General features: G+C 35.1%; 1 protein-coding gene across 1 annotated transcript; it reads left to right on the top strand.

The window, feature by feature from the left end:
• Positions 1 to 17003: 17003 nt before the first annotated feature.
• Positions 17004 to 17945, top strand: LOC141517189 (olfactory receptor 4C11-like). Its single transcript, XM_074228039.1, has one exon. It carries the CDS (start codon positions 17004 to 17006, stop codon positions 17943 to 17945), a length of 942 nt encoding a protein of 313 aa, XP_074084140.1.

Genomic DNA, 17945 nt, shown 5'->3' with positions numbered 1-17945 from the left:
CTCCTGACTCCAGGGTCAACTGAGCCACATAGCCACCCCTTAAGTGTATTTTCAAATTGGAAAGAAAAATACTTTCTCGTTCAGTTTGTGATATTTTATAAGATAGCCTGTTTGCATAATTATATATAATAATATCATCCTCTTAATCATAGTCCACACAATGAAATGTCAAATAAATTCTCTGAGAATATGGACTCCTGGACAAACCACTTAATGACATTGGGGATTTGGTGTAAAGACAGGTGTGGGTTCACTGTGAGGAGGGCAACTTGTGAGGAAATTAAAAATCACACTATGATTTATACTTACATGTCTCATAGTTCATGAAATGATTTTTTGATTTTCTGGTTTTAATAGATTCTTGTTTTCCCATGAAGTCATTTTTCTTATCTTTTTAGAGAATTTTCTTCATTTACATTTACTTTTTAAATTTTTATTTCTTTATTTGTTTGTTGGTTTTTTTGTTTATTTGTTTGTTTATGGGTAATGGGGTAAAGTGACTTGACCAAGGTAACAAAGCTAGGCAATTATAAATTGTCTGAGGCCACATTTGAACTCAAGTCCTCCTGATTCTGGGCCAGTGCTCTATCCACTGCACTCCCTTGCTGCACTTCTTCAATTAGCTTTTGCGAGTCCTTTTTCCAATTGTTCAAATCACTTTTTGAAGGAATTTTCCATTTCCCCTATTGAGGTTTTGAGAGAATTATATTGTTTTTATATTTTTCCACTTGTATTTTCTAAGAATTTTGTGCCTTGTAGCAAGGTGTTAATTTTTTCGTGTTTCTTTTATCAATTTTTCCAAATGATTTTTAAACTTCTTCAGGAATTCTTTAAAGATGTCTTTCTGGGCTGGAGAACAAATCATATTCTGATCAGAAGTGCTAGATCTCTCTGAGTTAGAGTCTTTACCTTCTAGGTAGTTTTCTAAGGACTTCCCTTTTTTCTGACCTTTCTTCTTTTTCCTAAGATCTTGTATTGGAGAAGGGGCTGGTTCACAGACCTTTGGCTTTCACAATTCTAGTGGTTTTGATGACTAGCTTTAGTCAATAGAATGGCTTGGGCAATAGGGGATGCTAGAGGCTTTGCTGCCTGTTCTTAGAAACTCCAATGGGCCAGCCAGTCAGGGGTGCTAGAGGCATTCTCTGGAGTGTCAATGAGCTTGATTTGTTGTCCACTCCCAAGGCCTGGGGGCAGGGGTAGCAGCAGGGTCTGATTTATCCTTGGATGATGTGGACTTGTTCCTTGGGCTGTTTAGTTAATCTCAGTACTGAGAGAGATCTGCTGCCCACTCATGAGATGGGGGGGGGTAGGTGGAAGTTGTTCTGTCTTACCTTTGTGAACAGTCCCTTTGTCTCACAGGTATGGGGGGGGGAATTCAACTGGAAACATGGGGACTCTGCTAAAAATACAGGGATCTGGTCTTCCTAGAAGGCAGAGATTAGCAGAATTTAGCAGACTGAGGTCTAGCCACCACTGGAGCTACCCCCACCCCCCACCCTGGCAATGCTATCCTGCCTGCTCACAAAGCCCAGGCTCTGAAGGCTGCTCTGAGGTGAGGTTGGCTCTCTGCCCTCTCCTCCATGCTCTGCTGAGACAATCCCTGTTGAGAGATGTCCTTCTCCTTTGCTCTTTCTGGATTTTGGAGAGTTGAATTCTGTCATTATAGCTCATTTCATATTAATTCTGTGAGAAAGCCAGCAAGTTCAGCACGGTGCCTGGCTTTTCTCTGTCATCTTGCCTGGTAGTCGTTCTCCAAAACTTCTCTTTTCTTATTGAATGTATTCTATCATATACAGATCGTTTTTTCTAAGGACCACTGATGTCCAACTCTCTTCTCTTCTATCTCCCAGATTCTGTATTTATTTGTTTTCTCTATCCCATAATCTCTTATTCTTTGAATAAAGAGCAACTTAATTTTTAATCACTTCATTTCTTATGTATGTGTCTGATCTGTTTCAACCAGGACCAGAGAAATCCACAACCTGGATACTGAAGATGAGGGAAATTTTGAGAACCTCCAGCATCAGGAAGACAGTCATTAAAATATAAATTTTCAAAATGCTGGTTTTAATAGATCATTTTCATACCCTGAAATTCCCTTCTCTGAGCAAGGGGCACCCTTCCTCACATTATGACAGAAATATTTCCTTTTCACACTGTTTTACCACGTTTTTCAGGAGTAATTGTTCAAGATCAGAATTTTTTTTCATCACTGTATTATTAAAAAAGCATTTGTTGAATAAGCAATTTTGACTGTTTAAGGTTTTTTGTCTCTACTCAGTGAAATGCAATCGTCCCATGAAAGATTCTGACTGAAAATTATGGGTAAGAAGACACGTAAGCAGTAGGGTAGCTAGATTCCATATTCACCAATAAACTTGCAGGGAATCAATGAGACTCAGATTGTGTAAGAATACCTTTGATTTCTCTGAATATTAATGAGACAAGACAAAAATTGTTGATCAGAGAGTTGTGTTCAAAGACAGATTTAGAGAACCATTGACATATAGAGATGTTACCTATGCTTTATGAATGGAAATGACATTGTAAATCAAGCTTTCTTCATTTTGAAACAAAACTTTAAACCCACTAATGAAAGCATATAAATTAGTTCGATTCCACAAATCTATGTATGTTTAGTTTTCTGGTATAGAGCATGCTTACCACAAAGTTACTAAATAACCATCAATGTTTTTATCTTTAAATTAGGGTCCCCAAAGTTTTATTTTAATCTCTTTGATCCTATTGTATTTTTGAAACACTCTTAGGTTCAAAAAGGTTGAAACAAGACAAAATGTAGAGCTTACTCTCTGCATCTTCAAAACAATACTATCTCCAAACTTAAGGTTGTCATATACATACTTAGTAACTGCTTAATAATTGCTTTTTTATATTATCAACCCATCCTTTGAATTTGTTGAAGCAATGTTCTGTCTCTACATCAGCCTCTTTAGTTTCCCTACCTAGCTTCTTTATATTTGACCAACCTGAAAAAGTATTACCCATTAGATTTGATGTCTATCCTTCTTGATGATTTCTAGCTTAATTATAAAGAGATACCTGCGCATATATGTGGGTGAATATATCATATCATCTATGTTAATTTGAATAAATTTGCATCTACATGCTTGTGTTTACATAATTATCACTGTAGAATTTATCCAGAGTAAGGAGTTAAATTTTTATTCACTCACATCTGGAGCCAGATGATCAAATGGGGCTATCTTAGCATAGTTATTGATTAGTGAATAAAACAGATAGTTACATTGGTATATGAAATTTGTAGCTGTTCCTGGTGTTTGAGTTTCGTTGAAAGAGAAGGCCATTTGTTTTGTGAAGTGAAAGCATACGAATTGCATGTAGTTAAGGAGGTGTGGTGCTGAGTCACCATCACCAGATAGAATTCAATGTGTATTAGGCAACATTGAGAAGGATCTTAGCCAAGATAGTGAAAACTGATTTTAAGGACCCTGATAATGGGACCCAGATTGTGGCATGAAATGGAGAAAGGAGGATGATTTAGGGGATCTAGCCAATTGTGACCCTCAAAGTTAACTCTGAATGACTGAACTGTTCCTAGAAAGCAGAAAGAACAATGTAAACCAGTTTCTTCCTAGGCAGTGATGCATTGCCATGACCAGATGGATCTGAGTTGGCTATTTTCTTCCAAATTAAGTGAAAAACCAAACAGTAGAGTTGGCTAGCTTGCATAAATTCAGAACTTCCACAAGTGTGGATATCATAATTTCTATGGGGAAAGGTCTTATAGGAAGGGCATAAAGCAAGGAATGAGTAAATCTATGAAACATAAGAATGACTTTTAATGTATTGATATATGAATCAATACATTTTTGTTCCAACACGAGTAATTGGACACAACATACAAAGAACTTGATTCAATTTCTGTATCTTGCCTATGATATGAAATGGCTTGATGTACTTCAGGCACTCCAAATTTCTGAAGCTGTCTAGTAAATGTTTGATAATAGGTACAATTTGATGGTCAGTAAAAGTAAAAAAAAAAGACATAAAGAACATGATATAATTCCTCTTTTAGCTAAAAATTGATTGTGGGGGTGGCTTGGTGCCATAGTGGATAGAGCACCGGCCCTGGAGTGAGGAGTACCTGAGTTCAAATCTGGCCTCAGACACTTAATAATTACCTAGTTGTGTGGCCTTGGGCAAGCCAATTAACCCCATTGCCTTACAAAAAAATAGATTGTGAATAATATCAATTCTCAATAATATTCATATTAGGGACAGACTGACAAATTATTAGTTATGTGGAATTGATAGGCATCATTCATTGATGAGAGTTCAATTTCAGTATTCTTTGTGGATGGTTGTTTCTCTATAATATCAAGGAAACATTGCATGGTTCATTGGCTATAAATGATGACAAGAGGGAGGGGTATGCATTTCCTTTTTGAAGAAATATGAAGCTAGTTCCTGTTGTTGAGTGGTCCTGAGACAAAGTCCACACTGCATAATCCATACAAATATATTTTTTTTAGTTAAAGATTTTTTTTTAATTTTTCCAATTTTCCCCCAGTCTTACTTCCCTCCCCACATCCCCCCCCCCACAGAAAGAAATTTGTCAGTCTTTAAATTCTTTCCATGTTATACATTGATCCAAATTTAGTGTGATGAGAGAGCAACCATATCCTTAAGGAAGAAACATAAAGTATAAGAGATAACAAGATCAGATAATAAGGGATCAGTTTTTTCCTAAATGAAATCGTCCTTGAACTTTGTTCAAATTCTATGGCTCTTTATCTGAATAAAGATGGTATTCTCCATTGCAGACAGCCCAAAATTGTCCCTGATTGTTGCACTGATGGAATGAGCAAGTCCATCAAGGTTGATCATTGCCCTCATGTTGCTGTCAGGGTGTACAATGTTTTTCTGGTTCTGTTCATCTCACTCAGTATCAGTGCATGCAAATCCCTCTAGGCATCCCTGAATTCCCAACCCTCCTGGTTTCTAATAGAACAATAATGTTCCAGGACATACATAACTATGAATATTTTTGTACAAGTGATGTTTTTATCCTCTGTCATCATCTCTTCTGGGTATAGACATAGTAGTGGTATTCCTGGATCAAAGTGTATGCACATTTTGGTTGCCCTCTGTGTGTAGAGGCAAGTTTCCTTCCATAAATGTTGGATGATTTCAACAGCTCCACCAACAGTGTAACAGTGTGCCAGATTTCCCACAAGCCTTTCAACAATGATCATTATCCTTTCTGGTCATATTGGTCAGTCTGAGAGGTGTGAGGTGGCACCTCAGAGAAGCTTTAATTTGCATTTCTCTAAGTAATGATTTAGAGCAATTTTTCATATGACTATGGATTGCTTTGATCTCCTCATCTGTAAATTGCCTTTGCATTTCCTTTGACAATGTAATACAAATATTCTTAAGAAAGATCTTCATCATGTTCCTGTTTTGCTTTTTCTGACTCCTGTGAGTGCTTTCCTTTTGTGAGTTCTCCATAAAATACTCTTTTTGGCAAGTGCATGACTAGCATTCAAACAACACGGTCACTTTATTGTAGTTGCATTCTCTGTAGTAATGTTGGAATGCTTGGTTGTTTAGCTTGAGAAAGGATGTCAGGGTCTAGTAACTTCTCCTGGCAAGTGATTTCAGAAACCTCCTCAGAATTAAGATGGAAGTGATTCATTTTCCTGACATGGAACTGGTAGACTGTCCAGGTTTCACAGGCATATAGCAAAGAGATCAACACAATGGCTCTATACACCTTTTCTTTTTTCTAATATCTCTTCTCTCCCACACTATCTTTTGGAACTTCCCAAATATCTCTGGCAATGTATGTGTCAACCTCATTACTAATGTGTACTTGCCTGGAAAAGACCGTGCCAAGGTAAGTGAACTTATCCCCATTACTCAAAACTTCTATATTTGTGTAATTGATGGTTCCACATATGGATGGTGTGGTGCTGCCTGATTGAGCACCTGGGTTTCCCTGGTGTTAATTATTAGGCCAAAATTGGTAAGAGAGAAGTGATCCTTACTTTGTGGGCACAATCATCTGCAATCAGAAGATCTTGCATCAATACTCCTTTCATTTTGGTCTTGGCTTGTAGCCTTACAAAACTGCAGAATTTACTTGTAGTGTTATACCTCATCTTCATTCTGGATGCATCTTCTATGACAATATTTGACTGAAAACATGACTGAAAACAGCATGCTCAAAAGCATGCTGATACTTCTCCTAGGGTCATCAGGCAGCAAACACCATATCGACTGTTGCTCAACCCTTTCTGAAGCCACACTAGATCTCATGGAGGTGACCATTTTCCTAGTGAAGGAACAGTCTATTGAGAAGTTCTCCTGCAAGAATCTGACTGGCAGTGACTAAAAGAGAGAGAAACACTGCAGTAATTGTCTCAAGACACTTGATTTCATTTCCCTTTTTAGAGATAGTTGATGAAGTCATATTGAATTCCAGGGGAATAACCTCTTTATGTTATATAATCTGAAAAATTTCAGGTAGGTTTTGGATAAGCAATGAACTGCCTACCTTATAAATATCAGCTGGAATAGAATCAGCACCAGGTTCTTTCTTTAAAGAGCCTACTGGCATCCAAAGCCTCCACTTCAATTGAAATTTCAGTTAGCATCAGAATGACTTTAACTTGAGGTAAATTGTCATTGACTTCAGAACTGATTGAAGGTCACTTTTTAAGAACATAATGGAAGAGGCTGTTAGGTGCCATAGAGGACAGAGTACTGCCTCTGGAATCAGGAGTTCTGGAGTTCAAATTTTGCCTCAGATACTTAATAATTACCTTGGTATGTGATCTTGGGCAAGACAATTAACTCCATTGTCAGACAAAAACCAGATGCCAAAGAAACAACATAAAAAGAACACTATGGAATTGTTCAGTCCATCTTTCTTGCATCATATTTCTATCTCTATTTGATATGGCTCCTTTCAACATAGAGTGGGTGAAATGTTCCAAATGCCTTTGGTCTATATACAGCCTTCAGCATGTGATAAAATCACTTTGGACTTACTATCTGAATAAAACTGAATTTCATCAACTTTCTTACTGAGCCAAGAATTCTAAATGTCTATAATCTTCTCTTGTTGTTTACTTTTGAGTAGATTAAGTGCTGCCTTCTTAGAAATGGATGAACTGTATTACTGGTAAACACTGTGGAGTTCTTTCCATTTAGGAGCTTCTTTATTTTCACCATCATTTACATTAAGTCTTGATCTTTGTGAGTGTTCTGACTTAGATGTGCAAATGCAGTGATGTATGCCCAAACGCTTACAGCTGCCCACTCTTATTCTGATTCACTTTTGCCCACTGTGTACTGGCTCAATTCTTCCTTTAGTTTAACGATAAACTGATCCTGTTCAGAGAGTCACTTTTTTTTGGGTATTCATTTGGCCTTGAAACCACCGCATCAGTGGATTGTGAATATTTACCATGGAAATGATGAGTCTATGATCAGTCTATATTTCGACTGCTTGGTGGGATTCATACTTCCCATACTCTGAACCACACATGACCTTTGTCACTCTAATAACCTTTCTTTCTCATCTCCTTACAAACATAGCATATTAGATGCCAATGTCTAATGTGAGAGGAATCCTGGAAGTTCTATTGCATTGAAGTAAAGATTTGGGTTGAGAACATCATGAGATGCATAAATCTTTAGTAAAAGTAGACCATTGCTATTGCTGTTTCTGACTCTATTCCTCCCAAGGACTCCCAACTATGTCTGGTAATCTGAACCTACTTTTCCAAGAAAGTCACCCAGAATTATAAGTTTGTGTTCTTTTGGCCCCATGATGATAAAGGTCTCCAGGTTTTCATAACATTTTTCTTTGATATCATCAGAATTGGCCTTTCTGGCAGCATAGGTGCTGATGTTAGTAGTGTGGTATTTTCTTAGAGGTTGTAATCTCATTGTCATGAGCCTGTCCTTCTCTCCTTTTTTTTGAAGGCAAACGGGGTTAAGTGGCTTGCCCAAGGCCACAAGTCTAGGTAATTATTAAATGTCTGAGACTGGATTTGAACCCTGGTACACCAGACTCTAGGGCCGGTACTTTATCCACTATGCCACCTAGTTGCCCTCCTTCTCTTTTTTTGATAGGCAATCAATTTTGTTGACTATTGCAAAACCTACACCAGCTTGAAGGCACTCCCCTATACTGTAGCCACTCCAGAAAAATATGTATTGAGCTCTGACTTCAGTAAATTGACCTTCATTTGTCAGTCTTGTTTCCTACAAGGCTGATATTTGGATATGATATTTATTGACTTCTCTTGCAATAAGAACTGTTTATCTTTCCTGTCTATTGGATGTAGTGTTGTCTATTTGTACGTGCATATTCCATGAATCAATAGTATTTAAAATTTTCTTTGAAGTGATTTTTCTGGTTTTTTTTGTGTATATTTGAACTGCTTTGTGGGATTCACACTTCCCACAGTACAGATCTGGCTTGGATAAGCAGACAATTTATAGGACAATTTTTCCAAACCCTTCTGCATATCTGGAACCAAGTTGTGCCATCCTTAAAAGGTTGCTGAGACTCCCAGGGGCTTGCTGAATTCTACTGCTAATTTAAATGAGTAGAGGATCCTATGGCCTGGTCACATGTTTCCAGGGTTGTGAGTTCATGACATAGCTTATCCCCACCTGCTGCTTCACCTCTTGCTTTTGGCCACAGGACCTTGAGATAGGCAAAGAAAGTTGGAAGGAGAGAGATGTTTTTAATTCATTAGTAAATTGGATTTAAGCGAGGCAGAGTTGCACAAAGTAGGTGACCTTACTCTCTTCAAAAGTTATCATGATCCATTGTCAAGACAGAGTCAAGAGAATTGGTGAAGGTTTTAAGTGCAGTGAATGTGCTTGGTGTCTTCCATGTCTGAACAAGCTCTAAGAGCTCCCCAGAACCTCCTAAACCTACTTCAACTGCTTTCATGGCCATTGGGAAAAAAAAGTGTTCTCATCTGCCCTTTCCTCCAGTGGAAGGCTTCACATTCTTGGCTAGATACCCCTTCCACCCAGTCAACTCACTAATGTGATTGAGACTTCCTCGTTTTCTCTGAACCTGTTTTAATGCCTCTCCTAGAACAGTTGACTGCCCTGTGACTACTCTGCATACTTCAGCTTCTTGGAGCCACTGGTGAAAGTTAGGTCTCCCAGAGGGACATCAAAGGTAGAAAACTACCCTGAGAAGGGCTCAGTAACCCCCACACCAGAAGCATTCATCTTCTGTTAACACAATCTACACTGAAAATATCCATATCCCTTTTTATGTCTTTGTTACAGATCGTATATATTTAATAACGTATTAGCCTCCATTTAAAAATCATGGAACATCAAAGCCAAGAGACCAAGTTCATTGTCTGGGGTCTTATACAAAATCTAGGTTTCTAGAATACTGTATTCATTTGGTTCTTTCATTTTTTGGTAGTACCTTGTACTTCTTGGTGTGAAACCAATGAATTTTACTAGCAGGATATCTCTCTTTGTTGTCTATGTAATTCGTTTTTCCAATTCCACATTTCTTGGATTCATTGTCTCATCAGTCTGTGTTCTCAGATCATAATGGGCTCTTGCTGTGGGAAGAAAACTTTCTTCTTTGAAGACTGCATGATTCAAATTTTTGAAGAACATATTTTTGGCTGTGTTAAGATGATAATTCTCACAATCCTGGCCTATGACCTGTTTATGGGCATCTCAAAACCTTGCACTATGAGCATTATGTTCAGGCATATATGTTTAAAATTTACTTCTATATGGGGTGGCTAGGTGGCATAGTGGATAAAACACTGGCCTTGGAGTCAGGAGTACCTGTGTTCAAATCTGGTTTCAGACACTTAATAATTACCTAGCTGTGTGGCCTTGGGCAAGCCAATTAACCCCATTTGTGTTGCAAAAACATAAAATTTACTGCTGTGGTTTATGCAGAATGATTCCTGCAGGCTGTGATCTAAATGTTTTTCATCTTAGCTTTATTATTCTGAGGTCACAACATAATCATTCCATTCTTATGTCTCCCTAATATAAAAATTACTTGTTTGATTTGTACTATTTGCTGAAACTCTTCTGGACTTTCACACATGATCTTTGATTTTTGATGCAAGGCAACAGTAGGATCTTAGTTTAATTTTTTCATATTACTACCCTGACATCATATATTACAGAAGGAAATGGAAAGACCTCTCTATTTGTAGCTCCCAAATTGTATACATCAATTTGAATCCATGATGAATTATCAGATTTCTGCGTTTCATTCTTTTCAACTCAAGATTGCAGTAAAGATCCCTATCCTGAAAGAAGTGGAGGTATCTTTCCTCATCATGCCTAATTGGAGCAATAAAGAAAGAAATAAGCTTCAGAAAATCAAATTTGATTCTGATTTTTTTCTAACATTTAGGTAATTCAGTGGGTATGAAAATATTAGAAACTAAATGAAAGTTCAATTTCCCCATAGGAAATAAACACCAACACAACTCTTGAACTAACAGTGAAAATTCTGATAGTGGGGTTTTTCTCAGTCCTTTGTTAAAGAAATAAATTAAAATAATAAAAATCCAGTTGAAATACCTCAATGAGTTATGTAAATTATACTGCATAAGCCCAGATACTCACAGTTTCTGACAATAAGCAACATACTGTCAGTTCCTAAAAAGAAAGAGATTTCTTAAGGTCCAGTTCTAATCTGCCTAACATTGAGTGATTTAATAACCCAATAACTGGATTGTAGCAGGACAGTGATTATTTTTTTTACCATAATGGAAATATCAATAGACATGAAAAATACAGACTAATTCTTGGGAATAGATAAAAATATGACTAAATCCCACATCTTTAACTTATGGAATCAAACAAAGAGTGTAATTTGGGAGAGAGTACACTAACTTTCGAAGGTTCAGCAAAGGCAAACATGTTGGTATCTGATTTGTATCTAAGAAGAGGGGAGGGATTCTTGATGGTAGTTCATTAAAAGAATGTGAGATATACAAGGTAAAGAATTGGACAGGGACAGGAGAGGAAGAACATACTTAGTTATAAATATAACCAAGTCTCATTTAACACAGAGCATGGGGGAGGAGCCAGTAATGCCCAATGAAAATGGAAAACTGGGATAGGACTCTAATGGGTTTTAAACGTTGGAAGAGAGCCAAAGCAATCCTGAAAAGAATTCATCTGTCAACGTTTTCTTAGTCACTTTGAGCAGAATACAGTTATTTGATTAAAAGGTCAAATGTGTAAATTAACTTAATTTAAAAGGTAGATAATTAATTAAAATGGCTAGTCATTCCACCTAAAAGTTCCCAGAAAGTATATAATGGAATTCCCCAAAAGAAAGCATTATGGATGGAAAATTTTTTAGGAAATCACTTTTTTTCCTCTCCAATGATAAGACAGTAACCCCAATGTAGTTTACAAAGTATTCCTTCCAGTTTTTTTCAGAATAATCCTATCCCACTTTTTTAGGTGATTAAATTTGTGCGGATCAAGATTTTCCTTTTGAGAATTATGAAAATTAAGCTGTCTGATCTCTAAAGCTTCATCCTATTGCAAGATTCTATCAGCCTCAGTATATAAAAGAGAATATCATGGTCAGGCAGTGACAAGGAAAATGACAATGAAGAAGATATTTGGAAAATTTTTATATTCATCCTAGGAGAACTTGGGTCCAGCAATTACCTTCACATGTTGAAGGAGATTAATCAGAGTCTAGAACTGTCATTCAAAATTTTTTGATTTATTTACAGTTTGGTGAAGCAAATTGTTGACAATGTGGAATAATACATAAATAAAAATGCCAGAATTAAGGGAGATTTATTAAATTTCACTAGTTATAATATAAACCACATATATATACTATACAAATAATATAATTTAAAATATAATATACATAGTTACAAAATAGTTATAGTATTAATATAATATAATGGACCCCAAGCACAGAAGACCTTTCAAAATATACCGGGTACTCTGATGATAAAACTTTTGCACCATGCACTTTGATGCCAAATGATATTTTTATTCTCAAGAAAGGAAGGAGAAATGAATGGATGATTCTATCTTCCTTTTTCCCAAAAGAGTCATGTCTTTGTCCTAGGGCAAACACACTAATTGATCAGGGATGTTTGCTTTTGTTTTGACTAACATCACATAAATTGTTCATATCCACCATTCCATAGAGGAGTTCTTTTATTACCCTAGAGATTCAGATGCAGTTTTCTGGGCTCATAAACTTTGAGAGACATGATATTAATGTTCTGACAGTTTTGTCATTTTAGGCAGAGAGCAGATTCTATGATGGGGGATTGGAACTGATGAATAAGTATCTGCTTCAACCTGAGCTGCTTCTTTGTTCTTATAAAAATTTGAAAGCTGGGAAACAAAATATTCCTGATTCTTTTACTATCAAAGGTAGGAATCTCTGAAATTTTCCCATTTAAAGATACTATTTAAAATATTTTTCACAGAGTCTGATAGTTTTCTTTTTTTATTTGCTGAAAGGCAGAACAAAACTTGCAATAGTAGAATTCAAATAAAAAATCAAACAACTCCCAGATTCTCCTTGTTTCAGGCAGGTGGAAAGAAACCCTGGACATAAACTCTCTGAAAGTATTGTGCGCAGTGTAATATTCAATATAAATTTTGCATGTGATTTGACATGTTTTATATTCCCACCAACTCTATGGACTCTATGATTTGGATTAAACTTCTCTCTGAGTCAGGTTTTACTAATACACCATTTGTAAATTTCCTTCCTTTGCAATTTTCAGCATTTTATTTTATGTAGTTATAATTGTGATTCTGAAAAGACATGCACATCATTTATCTGCCTCTATTTTGGTCTCATCCAAGAAAGTGGGCCATATAATAAAGCTCATAATTTAGGTGAATTTAAAAGAAATAATTAACTTAATTTTCTTTTCCTTAATGAAAAGAAAATTCCATTGCTCAAGTTTTAAAATGAAGATTGAAAAATAGCAGAATTAAAAAATCACACATATGAAATTATAAAATTGCTACATAGAGAAAAAAATTGAAGAGTGCAAGCAAACAACTCAGAGAAAGACATTATTTAGCAAAGCAACTAATTATAGCATTCCCAAGTACTATTTAGTCATTATTCTCCTCCTCTTTATTCTCTTCCTCTTCCCCTCCTCATTCTTGTTTCTTGTTGTTCTCTCCTGCCTCCTTTTTTAATAGTATCTTTAAAATAATAGTTATTATTGATATTATGCTATTATAAATGTCTTGATTTTAGCAAGATTTGGGCACGTAATTGAATCAAAAAACATTAATTAATATTAAATGGATACATGCCAGGAAATCCTAGGTTGACCTGAAAGAAGTATGATTTTCAGCATATTGCAAAGGATTGCAAAACAAAGACATGAGTAAAACAATGAAAACTGTCCAGTTTTATCCTGAAAGAGAGATATGTCAAAGTAGTTATGTCAGAATGATTTATTTATGGAGAACGAACTGATTCCATGTAGTTTAACAGACTGAATGAGATTGAACGCTCCCTACATTAGTGGCAGTCTTGAGGGACTTAGTAAATGGAGAATTGTGACAGAGGAGTAATCTCTTCAAACTGAACTTTGTTTTAGTAACCCAACTTGGAAAAATCAGCATGTGATGCTCTTTCGTGCATCATAGAAATCTTGGTATTGTGCCCTGGACACAATTCAAGGTCCTTTTGGGCTAAATTATTAGCTTTCCTTTGAAAAATTTAAACTTTTTAGGAGTTCATAGTACAAGAACTGGATATCCTGACTGCATAACTTTCAGGTTACCCTTAGATTGTATTTTTTTTTTTTTTGCAAGACAATGGGGCTAAGTGGCTTGCTGAAGAGCACACAGCTTGGTAATTATTAAATGTCTGTGGCCAGATTTGAATTCAGGGACTCCTGACTCCAGGGCCAGTGCTCCATCCACTGTCTCACCTAGCTACCCCCTTAGGTTGCATTTTATAATAGTTATCGCATTTTCTCCTTTCTATGTAATATTCTCTGACTTTTTTTCTCTATGCAGCAAATATCAATTTTCTACAATTTTATAACTTTTAAAGCCAGGTACTCATAGTTCATCTAAGGAAAGGAGGACAGAAAAAAGGGAAAGCTTGTAATTTTAAGCTTTTCCTCTAGCTCATAAGTATCACAAGGTAATTTCGAAGTAGAAGGGAGTTTGCTACCTTTTTGGTTTGAATATATTGTATTCTTTTCCATTTTTCACTAACTCTTAGTGACTTTATTTAATATTTTCTTGGCCAAACTAATCAAGCAGTTTGTCATTCCTTCTCCATATCATTTTTACAGATGAAAAACGGATGCAAAGAAGAGTAAGTGATTTGACCAGGGCTATACCGAGTAAGTGTCTAAGATCAGATTTGAACTCCAGAATATGTCTTCTTACTTCAACTATTTGTTTGATCACTCATTTGGTTTCATAATTTGGTATCAGAAATTATTAATGTCTTTCCTTGTTTCTGTTGCATGAACATGCTTTTTTTGCCTAGTTCCTATAATATCAGTGATGGTCAATATAAATAATGAGTATGAGTATAATCATACTGGAAATGATGGACAATATGACCATTCTCAAAGAATTTTCATTTCAAAACTTTTAAAAATATATTTTTAAATATTTGGAATAAAATAAGCTTTATATCCAAACATAATAAAAAGATGATTGTGGATCAAAGTTAAATCTATTTGTAATATTTAATGGTCCTTTTAAAATTTTAATGTCATTATAATAATTAATTTTCCTGTTTCTTACACTTTCTGCTATAGAGAGCTCTAGCATTAGTCAAAAATTGGTACACACTCAAGCACACACACATATATATCTTCATATATATTTGCATGTATGTGTACATATATGCAGATACATATGGACATTTATTATATGCAGGCTTCTATTTATTAATCCCTTCTCTGGTGGCAGAGGGCAACTTTTTCATTTGTATTTTATTTGACTATTTTTTTTATATGGGCCCATTATTTGGATTTTTATAACAGTCAAAAGAACAATTCTCTTAAAACCATTGTAAAAAATATTTCTTTTGCTTTAGACAATATTCTCTTGATTCTGCTCATTTTTCCATCCCTTGTTCTGCACAAGTCTTTCTTTGCTTTTTTATTTCTCTAAGATCCTTGAGCTCATCATGTCATATACAGCATAGTTGCCTTTAAACTCAATGATATACTACAACTTTAACTACTCACCAATTGATGACATCCTTCCATTTCCAGGGTATTTTGCTACCACAAAAATAGTTACTATAAAAATTTTAGAAAATATATGTACTTCGACTTTTCCTTAATGATCTTTGATGATAGAAGTTAGGAAATAGACGCATAATATTGATGGGTCAAAGCATACAAGTAGTGTCATAATTATTAGGGCATATTTCCATATTGCTCTCCAAAATAGTTATATCATTTCCCAATTCCACCAAAATGAAATAATATTCCAATTTCTTCACATTTCATCCAAATTAAATTATTTTCTCCTTTATCATTTTAGCTAGTCTGATAGGGACAAGATGTTATCTCAAGGATGTTTTAATTGGAAATCCTCTAATCAAGTTATTTAGAGTAATTTTTCATTTGACATTACACCGTTTTGATTTATTTACTTGAAAATCACAAGTGGGTTGAATTTAAAGTCATAGTTCATAAACATGAATCTTTGTTCTTTCACCTACTTTATAAGTGAACTTGAGAAAGTCATTTAAGATTTCTTTTTACTCAGTTTCTTCTTCACCTTTAACATAAAGATCTAATGAGATATTTTGTATGGTCAGTTACAAATACAGATTTATGAAGTTCTTTTTGCTTTCTCTGTGAACAAAAATAATTAAGTTAATTTTCTTGCCGTTTCAGTGAAATAATTGTAGACTTCCTCAAAAGATAAATCAATTTTAGAAATTCAAGCAAAAAGTATGGATTGATGAAGGATATATAAATCATATTATGATTCGTGATCATACTAAAAATACTAAAAACAGGAGACAATTATTTTCAGTAAGATCAAGTCACATGAAACAAATCTTATGTCTAATTTGGATATGGTTACTCCAATGAATATGAATGGAATGAATATGATGACATCAAAAAGAATTTATGCCCAAATTGATATTATACATACATATATATATATACATATATATATATTTGTACATACACACTTCTGTATACTCATGCAAGTCATATATTTATATCCCTTCATAGTATTTGCTAAATGTGTTTATTTACATATGCATATTGGAAAGTTTGTTCAATTATGGAAAATGCATTTTCCAAAATTAGTATTTTGGTAATCACATTTTGCTTTGAACTTGTTACACCTCATTAGAAGTTTTGTTCAATACAATGTGCTACATTATAGAAAGTATATTACAAGTTTTAAGGCCTTAAAAGTCTAGCAATGAAGGTGAGTATAATGCTTACTATATACCCTTTAAACATTTAAATGACTAGAAATGTTGTTCATTAAAACTATTGATTAAAGAATTCATTAAAAGCATTCATTAAAATAAAAATTGAAGTCAGCATTTTGAAACACTGAAGAATTACCTTTTGAAATAAGCTTGATGAAAGGGAAATTTCTTATTATTAAATCTATGAAATATAGTTATAACATAAATAAGATTGATTCTAGCATCTTAATAGAAAAATTATGAGGGAACTATCAGTCTACAGCCAATTGTTAAATGCAGTCATTTAGTAAGTTATTACCTGACCTTTTACTAACATAAACCTTAATCCTTTATAAATAAGATGGAACACTGTGGAGCATTGATTGCAGAAGACTGTAGCAAATGTGTAATGATAGCAATATTCCCTGAGTATTATTCTATGGACAAGTGAAATATGTACACTGAAATACATGAGAACAGAAATTAATACTGTAAAGGGTCCTATATTCTATTATTCTTCTGCTGCTTTCTTCCATTCATGCAATAATTAGTTCTCTCATATATGCTTCCAATTTTCATTGAAATCATAGAAATGAAAAACAACGTGACTGAATTCATTTTTCTTGGACTGACACAAGATCCAGTGAAAAAGAAGATATTATTTGCCGTTTTCTTGCTTTTCTATATTGCCACAATGATAGGAAACCTGCTCATCATTTTGACCATCAAAACCAGTCCCACACTTGGGACTCCCATGTATTACTTTCTCACCCAGTTGTCCTTGGCAGACTTCTGTTACTCTAGCACTATAGCCCCCAAACTGATTTTAAACAGTCTCTTAAAGAAAGAGACTATTTCCTTTAATGAGTGCATGACCCAAGTAGTTGCAGTGCATTTCTTTGGATGCATGGAGATCTTGATCCTTGTCCTCATGGCTTTTGACCGCTATGTGGCCATCTGTAAGCCACTGCACTACCCAATCATCATGAACCAGAAAGTGTGTGGGAATTTAATGATAGTGGTCCTGATGCTGTCTGTGCTGCATTCTAGCACCCAGATCTTGATTGCATTAAGTTTACCATTCTGTGGTCCCAATGTGATTGATCACTACTTTTGTGACTTGCAGCCTTTATTGAACTTGGTCTGCATTGATACATATGTGTTCAAATTATTGGTTCTTTTCAATAGTGGGATTGAATGTTTGTTGAGCTTTTTAATTCTTATGATGTCCTATATTTTAATCCTTTATTCTCTAAGAAATCATAGTGCAGAAGGGAAGCGTAAAGCCTTGTCCACCTGCACCTCACACATAATTGTGGTCATTTTATTCTTTGTTCCTTGTATTTTTATATATGCTCGTCCCCCAATTAATTACCCTGTGGATAAAATGGTGTCCGTATTTTATACCATTGGAACTCCTTTGCTCAATCCCTTGATCTATACACTGAGAAATGCAGAAGTAAAAACTGCTATGGAGAAACTATGGAGCAAGAAAGCAAGTTAA

Source organism: Macrotis lagotis, chromosome 3 (assembly GCF_037893015.1).
Source record: "Macrotis lagotis isolate mMagLag1 chromosome 3, bilby.v1.9.chrom.fasta, whole genome shotgun sequence".
Classification (NCBI taxonomy): Eukaryota; Metazoa; Chordata; class Mammalia; order Peramelemorphia; family Peramelidae; genus Macrotis; species Macrotis lagotis.
The sequence above is the reverse complement of the archived record's forward strand: the minus strand, read 5'-3'. Positions and strand labels throughout refer to the sequence as shown.